Source organism: Pecten maximus, chromosome 10 (genome assembly GCF_902652985.1).
Source record: "Pecten maximus chromosome 10, xPecMax1.1, whole genome shotgun sequence".
NCBI lineage: Eukaryota > Metazoa > Mollusca > Bivalvia > Pectinida > Pectinidae > Pecten > Pecten maximus.
In genome coordinates this window covers 8021876-8034715 of record NC_047024.1, presented here as the reverse complement: position 1 = coordinate 8034715, position 12840 = coordinate 8021876, and the positions used below count along the sequence as shown (strand labels likewise).

General features: G+C 34.3%; 1 protein-coding gene and 1 long non-coding RNA gene across 3 annotated transcripts in view; both read left to right on the top strand.

Moving 5' to 3' along the window:
• LOC117336770 (putative ammonium transporter 1) overlaps positions 1-7969 on the top strand; it is a 55311-nt gene extending 47342 nt beyond the window's left edge. The window contains exons 6-11 of one of the 2 annotated variants that reach the window (XM_033897406.1): positions 512-742; positions 2336-2474; positions 3183-3277; positions 4680-4806; positions 5230-5343; positions 7257-7969. In XM_033897406.1, the coding sequence (XP_033753297.1) occupies positions 512-742; positions 2336-2474; positions 3183-3277; positions 4680-4806; positions 5230-5343; positions 7257-7513 (963 nt within the window). In that variant the 3' untranslated portion in view covers positions 7514-7969. The remainder of the gene's footprint in view (positions 1-511; positions 743-2335; positions 2475-3182; positions 3278-4679; positions 4807-5229; positions 5344-7256) is intronic. The other variant, XM_033897407.1, reaches the window with a different exon arrangement.
• A 32-nt stretch (positions 7970-8001) lies between these two features.
• LOC117336769 lies at positions 8002-12574 on the top strand. The gene is made up of 2 exons (XR_004534649.1): positions 8002-11340; positions 11375-12574. It is a non-coding gene; the product is annotated as an uncharacterized LOC117336769 (long non-coding RNA).
• The last annotated feature ends 266 nt before the right edge of the window (positions 12575-12840 follow it).

Sequence of the window (12840 nt, the reverse complement as noted above, 5' to 3'; positions counted from 1 at the left end):
TCACTTTACAGTAATACTAACTTTATTCTATTTCACTACATGTAATATTTAAGCAATTGTACCGAAGCGCATGATTAATTAAATATAAATCACTGACTGCCCCCACTAGGGATCGAACCCCCCTGGTTTACTAATCCTACGCTTGACCGATCGAGCCAAAGAGAAGATCTCTCCAGCCGAGCGGTATATTGCGGCTAGTATTTACCAGGGTTACACAATGATAAAGGACCCAGAGGATATGTGATGCGATAAAGGATTATGTTTCTAGTTATCTAGTATAGGGAATATACTGTATGTATATTTTACCTGTGGTTATTATGAAGTAGTGATGCAATGTGTTCATGTATGTTGACGATGTTTGTTTGAAATGCATTATGTATCAATTTTAAGAGATTAATACGCAATATGAATATTTCAAGCAGTAATGTAGATCTATCAGTAAATCGCTCACACCTATGATATAGGAAGTAGATAACCTACAACACGTGACTTGTTTGATGTTTTTGATCAGATTGCTGCTCTTGGTGGATTCATCCTGTTTTTCGGCTTCCTGGCGTTTAATGGAGGATCCCAGCTGGCTATCAGTAATGCCGGTGACGGTGAGGCTGTCGCTCTTTCCATTGTCAATACTATCATATCTGCATCCTTTGCCGCTTTTGGTTCTCTACTTATCAACCGAATTCCTGGTCTGGGTAACAGCTGGAGTCTTCTAGTCACTATCAATGGTGCGCTTACGGGCATGGTAAGTCTTATCATCGTCTACGGTACATAGTTAGCAATGGGGCTCTTAAATGGCAAACATAATTATTACCAATGAGGTTATGGTATACGGAATCAAAATTTATTCTGTGTTGTTATCTTTTGGGTGATTCCGAAATATAAAATGACAACCATGACTACCATCTTAAAAAAGAAAAATTAAAAAAAACAAAACATTTTCAACTTCTCAGTTTGACTGGTGCCAATGAGCTGAAAATGATTAGGGATGTTTAGAAATGTGTTGTTATTTTTGGTTTGGTTTGTATTGTGTAACGTAATATTAACAGTTATGGCCGTTTAAGGACGGCGTCCCCTTTGTGCGTGAGGTGAATGTGTGTTCTGTTCTGCGGTATGTTTGTCTCCTTGTGATACCGCGGGTGCCTACGTTACAGTGCTAGCTCACTGAAGTATACAGCCGAAGACACCCACAAGGACACCCCACCCGGTCACATTATACTGACAACGGACGAACCAGTCATCCCATTCCCTAAATACTGAGTGCCAAGCAAGAGCATAAGCTACAATTTTATAGAGTCTTGTATATCTTGGCGAGGGGACAGAACTAAAATCCTTCCTCACAGGGGTGAACTCTGAACTGAAGGCCAAAGTGAGGCGTGCCAAGGAAAGTATTTGGAAGAAGTCAGTTGTTAAGGAAGAAGAGAAAAGATAAGATCCCAAATGTAGTCGCTTCTTACGATCATACAACGGGGGCAGACGCTTCAATTCTGACACCCTACATGCAGGGCATTGCTGTCTTTGCCTGGTTAAAACTTAGATTTAAAATGTAGTAGTTATGACGACCATGATAAGGCAATATGGTTTTCCTGAACAACACCTATTTTAAACTCCTCAAGGTCTACCAATGAGATTGAGCTTAGATTTCCGCCATGGCCACGTTATTGCAAAACATATCTTTAACTTCTCCAGTTTGACTGAGCCGACAACGTGCCGTTAGTTTTCGCCCTCGTCCAAACTTCGACATGGCCGTTTTATGACATGATTACACCATCAGGAATTTCAAACTTCGTCTTTAGTTCCGCCGGTTGGATTCCACTAGTATATTGTGTTTATAGTCAGACCACCATCTAGTTATATAGGACTCTTGTTTTAATGTGTTATTTTTATATCTAAAGACATGGACCAGTCTATTATTGAAAGGGGTACCGTTAATGTAGTAATTAAATAAATATATGTGTATAAACTGATAGGGAAATGATAAACTTATGTTGTAGACATTAATCACCCAAAAGATAACTAGCTCACTATAATCACATAATGGAGTAATATATGTACATCGTTTATTTTCATTTTACTTGTTGTGGTATAGCATTGCTATAATGGGTCTTTGTTGTGTCTTTGTATTGTCATGCTTACACCGATTGCACTAATGACATCCCTCTAGGAATAATCAGTGGTTCTCGGATATGAAAACATGGAAGTCAAATGTTGTGGTCTGTCACGTTATGCCGCCACACCACAGACACCGTACTGTACGTCATAAATGTTATCGTATCGTCATTAGTAAATACTTACCACACTCTCGTATCTACATGTCAAATGCAATACTCTATTATAGGTATCTGCGTGCGCAGGTTGTAACAGGATGTTTCCATGGGGAGCATGCATCATGGGAGTTTTTGCCTCGATATCGTACACACTTTGGTCCTGGCTGATGAAGAAGATAAAGATAGACGATCCTCTGGATGCTGTTGCTGGTAGATTGTCTTACTTTATCTAATTTCAATTACCATATACATGTATATATCAATAACATTTTTTTCTGTCATAATGTTTTATTCATGCCGGTTAGATAATAATGTGACATTTCTGCCAACTCTCAGCCATTGTTCAGTAATGTTTAGACATTTATTTAAAGTTAAAATAGTTGTTCTTCATATTATTGATACGGTACATCTTACTATTTAATCATTAACAAGCAAAGACAAGCGAGTCTGAAAAGAGCACTAAAGAGAATCCATTTGTTAATCAGGAACAGTTTCCAGTAATTTGTGTGTAAACTTCTAAATTGCCATTGATATAGTTGAACTTGCTTATTTCTGGAATGGTAAAACACGAGTAAATATTTTAGATTCTGTATATTTATTAAAGGTATGAATTGTTTATCACACTTTGACTATGCCACCACAACATCAATATCGTGCCTACCGGCAAACATAAAGTGCCGTGAAATATTTTATAATAGGCTAATTAATTTCTTATGTAAATGAGGATTGAGATTAATAGAATATTAAACTCGTACCGGTATCGAAGTCATATGTAAACTGCATTATACACATGGTTTCTTCTTTGACTCGTCATTGGTCCTAAGGGCTTAAAGTATCTCTTATATGGACGCAATTTATGTATGTTTTGTCCCTGTCGCGAGATAAAGAATGTCAACACTAATGTTTCGTTTTTTCCAGTTCATTTCGGTGGAGGCATATGGGGTGTCCTTGGCATTGCGTTTCTTGACAGAGAAGATGGGATCTTGTTGAACTGGGACCAAAAGTCGGCCTATGTAAGTATGTAGTGTGAAGCTGTCTTACAGTCGTGGGGTCAAACTTTCATCCAACTCAACTTATTTTGAAGTAATTTAAACTGTGATCTGAAGTAAACAGTGTCAGGTTAGCTACTATAGAGAGTATGGAGTTAAACTCATGCTTCTTTAGTCATCAAGACTATAATGATAAACTGGAGGGACGTTTGGGTTTAAGGCAGTGGACAAAATGCATAAAATGTCCCGAAAGTGAACTTTGGCATGGTGTACGTCTATGGTTTCCTGCGTCTGGACAGATTTTTCATATAGTATGACTAATCAGAAACACGTCATTTAGAGCATATGCACTTGGAACATTTCACGTGACGGTTTTATATGCTATTTCAAAGTTTCATCAACTGATCGAATATTACTGAAATCAGCATTTCAGATACTTATCTTTCTTTATGTATATCTGGCTTTAAGTCAAATGTATGGGGCTTCGATCCTGATATAAAATATCTTATGGGTGCACGTGGTTTTCTCCAGAAAGTGCTGATTTTATACCCTATGGTACTGTACAAGTACATTGTATATGCAAACTTCAATAGCTAAATATGAAACCTGGTCTAACAAACAACCATTTGGACAACTATAACCATCTGTTTTAGGTATCGGTTTGAGAGCTGGTAATGGTTTAAAATAGAAAGACCAACTATTCTACGTTTTTATTCATTGGCATTTAAACATGTTATTTAAAAAAAAATTTTTTTTAACTCTTTTAACTTTAAAATGTCAGTTCATTGATACGAAGTTTACGAAAGAGACTGTTGATGACTTGAAACAAAACGTGTAAAAATGAAAAGCCTTTAACCAGAATTATTCTCAAGTTCAAAACTGACTTCATTTGCATTTAGACCGGGGAATGTCGAAATATTGGAAGTTTTAATTGGCTGTAAAAACTAAGTAAATGGCGACAACATTAGTAAGGAGTTGTGACAATATGTAGAGGATATTCAATGGTTTGACGTTTAATATCAAATATATTTCATGAGTATGGCAGTTCGTGATTATTAATGCCTAAAACAAAATATTTTATCCACAATTTATGAAGGATAGAGATATTTTATAACAAATAAACGTACATGTAGTCCGACAGGTATTACTGCGCCCATGCCGAAGTGACGAAACCTTATATTTTCACTGCAAAATCTTACATTTTTACTGCTCATCACTGTAGTTAAAATAAAGTTTTATCATTTTGATAATTTTCTATATTTCACAGGTAAAAATGTAATAAATAAAAATATCAATCAAATAAACAATGATATCCAACTTTTGTATGTATCTCAAAGTGGTAGCTGTCCCAATGTGCTTCACTCGCTCTCTTTGGATAGCATTTGAACGAAACATCATTGTATGTCTAACTTGTTCTTGTCAACAGAAACTGGTATGGCAGCTGTGTGGCCTCGGCGCCATTATTGGTTGGACTATGTTCTTCTCCCTCCTACTGTTTGGTACCCTCAAGTTGTTCGGGTTACTTCGTGTACCACACGAAATAGAGGAAAAGGGTAAGTAAGCTAATTAATTCTAAAGTGTATATATAATTAAAGGATATAACTCCAATCTCAGATCGATAAGTACAAGTAGTTATCATCTGATTCATCTGATTAGTTATAAAGTACATATATATGTACATGTATATATAATTCATGGATACAACGCCAATATTGGATCGTCCAGACCACATATTCCTGAAACAACATTAAGTCTTAACCTTTGACTTGGCCGATCACAAATGACTTCACAATTAGTGAAGTATACGTGATTGGCTAAGCATTTTTTTTGGTCTAAAAGATTGTTGGTCCCTGATCCTGGAGCCATGAGATACATGTATGTAGTGTAATCATCAGTGTTTTGTCTTCTACAATCTAGTTTATCCACATATCAATATATTCGTTACTAATTGTTTTCATTTGTTATAAAATCTACAGGACTAGACATACCGAAACATAACGAGCCGGCCTACCCACCCGAGGCGTACGGTCACGGTCACGTGGAGCACATCATGCAGGTCGTGCAAAACAAACCCACGAGTGTCGTGCAATGTAAGTAATAAAGACCGACAGAAATCCAGTAGACTTAACCTATATACCATCTCCCTCAAGTATATACACAAAAGGTATACAGAGACGAGTTTTAAATCTGTTACTGAATAGCTAAATAGAAACTACATAAAACAAGATGGGAATCAATGTGGATATATAACAAACAAATATATTTGATTAATAGACAATATTGATTATTAGATATAGCACAACATCAAAGGTGTAAACTAACCAGACGTTTTAACTCAGAATGATAAAACAAGGTAAAATATGAACAAATTATGGCTTTAACAACATTTAAAAAGGCTCAAAGAGAGTGATACCATGTGGTCCAGTAGGGCGAGAGTCTTTTGCCTCAAACTCTATGTCCATCTGCAGGCAATGTCACGTTCTCAATGTGAGAGAGAATGTGGTGACATCGAGACCATCGAGCACGTCTGACTCCATATCACTCTAGGAAATATAATATATCCGATTTCTATTTCCAAATAAGATCACAATGTCGACCGTAGAAATGCTCCATGGTCTTCATCAGTCTTGTAAATGGTCAAAATCTACCACGGGAATTAGTAATGGAAATGATACATGTAGTGGATTGACAAACGGCCTAGACCCTGATAATTAACACTGATGAAATGCGATATAACATTTTTGTATAAAATCAAATAAATGATATATGACAATCTCGATTGTTGTTTTTAAACTTATCAATTAGGTCTAAAGATGTAGATAAGAAAACATGAGCTTATCTAGATTTTAAAGTTTCATTATAATGGACAATGTTTTTTTTCGGATAATAGAAACAAATATATATTTGCACATTTCTATTTCTAAATTTAGATTTCGGATTCGATATCCACAATGATAAGACATTTGAATCAGATTTAGAAGTGTTTTGTAAGTAAATATTCTTATTGGTTGTAGGAAATTTTATATATCCTGGAAGTCATCCTTCTATTTTTATATTATTTTAGTTTGGTTAAAACGCTTAACTGTTTATTTGGATATACGGGTGTATATTTTTGTTTTGGATTATTTCGATTTTTCACATTTTTTTTTATTGATTCTTAGTTATTTTCGTTGTTATTTACTCTCAAAACACTTCAAAGGCTCTCTGTCTTCTGAGAGGTTTGCATGATATACACGTGTTACGTGTTTTGCGTGTTCCTCGTGTGTTAGCACAGTAAAAACGATTTGTTTGTATATAGAAATAACATTAAATTATCATTAATATCAAAGTCATGTGAAATGAACTTAATGTGTTAAATTGATGGACATCACTGGGTGAGACACTAATAAGACGATGTAATCTTGGTGGCTCCAAATGTCAAGATATGAAAGAATGTTAGATCGTCCCTACTTTGACATTAGAGTAATCTCCCTTGCACTATACCAGACAGCCGGACGGTGTTTGTTTTCACTTTCATGCATGTTTTATTCCACTCAAAGGTTTGACACATTCAGCCAGTGTTTCCTTTACACCACATTCCGTTTTCTCCCTGCATTGTTATGGAAAAATACAAAGCAAAAGGAAATTTGAAAAAAAAGAGATATTTGTTGAAAATTATTGATGGTAAATATTTACAATGTTTAGGGTCCTATCAGAGTTATTTTGTAATTTGTTTTATAGGGAATGTTGTTTTAATGTACGAATTATATGTAGGTAACAAGGTAACAAACCTCTTTGGTCATTTTAAAAGGCTCCAGTTTTTTGTTTGATTTTGATTATGTTTTTTGAAAAAGAGAATACATGTACTTGAATGTGAATTGATAACCCTTCCCTATGTCTAAGGTAAGTACACACACGTCACAGATAGAGAGTAGGACATTGGGATAGCTGACCTTAGTACAACTATAAAACCTAACAATTAACGTAATATAAATCGCTTAATTATCTACTATTTTTGTTGCAGCATACGAAAATAAGGCGTTCGTAAACAAGGCATATCAAAGACGGGTGTCTGGGAGTGGTCCGTATGAACATCCCGAGATCAGGGCTCTCACGAAAAGTGGTTATACATTTAACACTACCGCCAATGGAATCAGATCTAATGGATCGAACATCAGCCCTATACCAGAAACAGTACAGGAAGAACCGGAACCGGAACCAGAACCTGTCAACAATAATGACACCCCTAACTCTGACCGATTCTTTATTTCTCAATTTTAGGAGACATTCACACCACTGTCGATAAGTCTGTCAAGTCTGTGTCTAACGTTTAAACTTACTTAAGTATATAATATTTGCTTATTTCATTTCCTATATTTTACATCGAAAGCAATAAACATGATCTACTCTACGGTTTACTTATGATGGCAAAAATATCTAATCTATCTATCGCGTCATAACGTCTATATATTATCATTAAGGTTTCGTAGAGTAGGCTGAACTGTGTAACCTTGACAGTGTATTGTAGTTCTACATTTTCTAAAGAACAGATGCTAAACCGTAAATCATTAATGTCATTTCTTGTTATTCCCATTGGTCCTCCGGTTATATTTGAAATGTCTTAAATTTTCGCGAGAGAGCGCATGGCGCATGGCCAACAGTCTACAAGACTGTTGGCCATACGCTCTCTCGCGAAATTTTTTAATTTATGATATTATTTTAAGAATTATTTGTAATTTTCTTCTTCTCCCCCCCCCCCCCCCCCCCCCCGCGCTTTTTTTTCCATACAGGCAATATGATGATATTTCCATTTCCAAAAATATTGATAATTTACATGTTTATTTTTGTAAATACATGAACATACCTTCGCCTATCGCGTTACCTTAGATAACATTATTCATTATATTTTATCTGATTTCCTTTAACCTGTTTCCCAGCTCGCCCTACTATCATTAATTAGGCTTCACTAATGTACTCCCAATGTATATAATAAGTGACACCTGGTTTTTTTCCATTGCATCTACCACATATTCAAATATTGTATATATAACATATGTTTTTAAAATAGAGAAGTGTATATGAATAGCGATATCGCTAATGAATATTTAAATTTAAGGTTCAAGTGTATCATTGTCAATAATTTCATTTATTTGATGGCATTCGGATATTGTTTACATTTTATGATTAACAATGTGTTTTGTTCTTTTTCAATCCGTGTGAAATAAAACTATTTTTAGGAACGTTGTAAAATATTAAAACTATATTTTTCATAATTATCAAAAACGAATTAAAAACCAACCATACACTGAGTACATGACACTTGATGTTACCCCTTTTAATTGTTTTTCGTTTTAATAAGTTATTAGATGAAGTCATTAATCTATCAAGTTTATGTTTGGTGTCAGAAACTGTAGTATAACTTTACTTGTACATATTGCTCACGTGTTCTGAAAATGAAACACTTTTATTTGCAATTCGAGTCGCTTTTCCTGTTTTATCTGAAATATGTCGCCTATGATTTATAAACAGGATATCATATGTACAATACATGTAGGGTGTTTTCGGTTCACACCTCGTCGACTTTTGTTCGTTTTCGTGAACAGCTTAGGTGTCATTTTGCGTTGGCGGTCTTTAAATAGTACGGTGGCTACCCAAAAACTAATATCACACAACGGAGACATGTCGCATGCTTTCCTGATCATTAAAAGTGTCATTTTACAGTATGCCTTACAGTGCTATTGGAGTAATCTCCCGTGCAATGTCCACAAAAATAGTTTTGACGTGGGATTGAAGTTTCATATTAATTTGATTCGATAATTTTATAAAACGATGAACGTAATGGAGAAAATAAAAACATAAAAAAAAAAAAAAAAATACCAAGGAATAGATTTTAGAAATTTCTAAAATGATAATTATATAAAGTGAAGAGTCGTATTCCAGTCACACACTGCTGGTGTAATGACGTGTAGATCTCGGTAACCGCTGTATTGAAAACATTATATCTACAGTCACAGCACGCACAGGTATGTAAAGATATGAATAAGACAACAATAAGTTTTAAATAGACGATCGTCAATATGCTGTACGAACGTCTGACTTATGATAGATTGAATGTTTCTGTGTAAGTCTGTAATAGGAGTGATGAGTCATTCGACCCATTGAGTTGAAGGTATAGAGGATATCTAACAGTGTCTTCAGTAATACCAAATATATTTCACGAGTGGGGCATTTTCTAATCATTAATTTGATTGGTCAAATCAGCAAAAGTGATATTTTTCACTAGTGAAGTGAAAAATATCACTTTTATAGAATGAACATTTTTTGATATTTCACTGGTAAAAATGTAATAAAATATTCTATCCTAGTGTAAATTTCTTTCTTTTTCTTTCTAATTGAATTGAGGCAGGTATTGGAGTCCTTCGGCGAAGAAAATTTGTATTAGGAACAAACTAATTAATGTTTCAGTATGTCGGGTAGTGATGTTAATACTATTATACAACTATGATATAACAGGCAAAAATGGTTCGATCCTGGAGTCTGATGAGACGGGGTTCCGAGTACCCGAGATAGAGCCATGTTATAATTAGCTAAATTCTGTTTTAAAACGCTACTCTATAGAACTATACTATAATACTATAATTAGGGAAAGCCTCGGGTATTGGTGGTATAAGTCACCACATGCTACGTTATATAGCTAAAATTACATGTAAGTCTTTACAAAAGTTATTCGATAAATCATGGTCAGAATTTATATATCCATATCTGTAGAAACAAGCTATAGGCATTGTGGTATGAAAAAGAGATGAAAAGGACTTGCCATCTAATTATAGGCCTATTTCTTTACTATCAGTAGTAGGCAAAGTCTTGGAAAGTGTTATTGTAAAACATTATTATTTCATTGAAAAACTTTTTTTAACTAAGCAATCAGGGGTGTATGCTAAGTCATTCTACAGTTCATCTGTTAATTGAAATTTATCATAATATTTGTTTGAATATGCGAGAGAAGAAACATACCTGTATGATTTTTGTGATATCTCTAAAGCTTGTGATAGAGTTAGGCATATAGGTCTGATACGAAAAGCTAAAAGATATCGTATTTCGGGTAATATTTTAAAATTGCTAGAAAATTACATTGAGGGCAGAAAGCAAAAAGTTTTTATCAAAGAATCGAAATAGGATGTGAAACTTTAATGAGTAGACGAGACAGGAGAAAAATACGTACCAACACCTTCATACCTGTATACATTATTACCTCGTTTAGTTGGAGAAAGAACCCAATACTTTTTGAGAAATAATACCAATTACACTATTTCAAATTGTAGTCTTACAAGTACAAAGATTTTATTACATTGTTACATGTGAAAATCGAATATTGTTCCTTCTATAAAAGTGATGTTTTTCACAAGTGAAAAATATCACTTTTTTTATTTGACCAATCAAAATACTGCTTACAAACGACAATAGGTAAAATAAAAAAACTGACCCGGTATAGTCTGCTATGAAATGTAATAAACAGAATATCTAACAGTATATTCAGTAATATCAAATATATTTCACCCGTGTAGCTAAAAAAAAAATCACTCGTGCTGCGTACTCGTGAAAAATATCAAAACATTAACCCCACTCGTGAAATACATCTGATATTACTGGAGACACTGTTCGACATCTTCTACATCTTTTATACCAACAGCCACCAGACTCTGAATAGCCCCTCGGAAACTAGCCAACTCTTACTTTTAAAAATTCTTTACATAAATATCGCAAATATACTCCGCTTCTTTTTTTAACCACGGACAAGGTTATCTTAATATTCTACTTACTAAGCTAAGACACAATTGTAGTACATGAAACCATAATCTTGATCGTGTAAATTTAACTAATTCTCTTTCTTGTGCTTGTACTGTAGTTATCCCTGTAAAAAAATTGTATCATTTTTTTGGAATGTCCACTTTATATCAACATACGAATGATGTGTCAGTATCAACATTACATCTTGATATGTTTTGAAAATGTTGATCTGACATTAGAATAGAATAACGTTATTTTTGAAGCTGTCCAAATATTTATTCGAAAAAGTGATATGTTTTATATATAGTGTTGAAGAGCAGGTAAGATTACCCAATAAACTATCCTCTTATTCAGGTAAGATTACCCAATAAACTATCCTCTTATTCAGGTAAGATTACCCAATAAACTATCCTCTTATTCAGGTAAGATTACCCAATAAACTATCCTCTTATTCAGGTAAGATTACCCAATAAACTATCCTCTTATTCAGGTAAGATTACCCAATAAACTATCCTCTTATTCAGGTAAGATTACCCAATAAACTATCCTCTCTGTATTTCTATATAACCTACCAATCCAATCACTACCTTTTCTCAAACATCATGTCACAAGCTAAATAAACCAGACATAATAATACTCTTATTTCTATTTCTCTATGCTAATTATGTTTTAAGATAAGAACACAAAATGGAATTGAACCATGGAACGGTCTCTAGGAGGAGCACGAGTGTACAGTAGTACACGGACAATTTGAACAGAGAAAGTAGCTGGAGTGTGTGGCTAGTATGTACCAATATTATATTTTATATATTATACATTAATTATTATACAATATATTGTTATAAATCATAAGAATTGCTGTATGATATCACTGCCATTTCCCTGCACTTTCACTATTTCCGTCTTTCTCTCCATTGAATTCCATATTCATTTCATTGGATACAATGTACACATATGTCTATTGTTTCTGTGACATTGCTGAAATAATTGTGGAGGAGAGGGCTTCTATAAGTTGCAATAACTTGTGCCCTATCATTTTGCTTGCTTTTAAGAAGCAATGAAATACATGCATGTTTAAACAAACTTTAGAAATTGGGATGGTAGGCTTGGAAATCATTTATTACGGGGATACGACACGGTCAGGAAATCGTAACTTCCGGTATCACCCGGTGGAAATGGTGTACCGATTGTCATGAAAGTTGAGGTGAGTGATTTTTGCGCCGCCATTTGATTTTTGTTTTTGCAAAAATTATCTAGACATCTAGGCTTTTAGAAAAAAATAACATGCACTTTTTCAAAAAAGCGATTATTTCATAATAAGGATGAGTGGTTGCAGGAGAATCCTAGTATAGTTGAGAGACTCTACCGACATGTTAAGAATATATTTATGAGGGCATTTATATTTCACCAAGATATGGAAATTGAATTGTTTTTGCCAAAAAGATATTTTGTCATCAATGAAATCCTTAAACCTTTTTTGTAGTGATATATTGTGATAAATAGAACATTATGGAAGAATAATAAAAAATACCTTACAATGGAAAAATAATGCAACATATTTATTGTGTTTTTTTTTTATCACATAAAGTGGAGTTATCTCCCATGCCTCCTTTATGGCGCTGTCGTTGTCCTGGTGTCCCGAGTGGAGTTGAAGCTGGACCGCCGTCCATACCTATTTACCATATATAGTTATTTCGATATCATTGGTTAATTATCGATATATGGTACGCGAGTTTACCTGTACAGCGATGGGAATAAGAACATTTCAGAGAAGTAAAATTATGTGCCATTTTCACCTCAAAAATGACGCAGCTAATTTT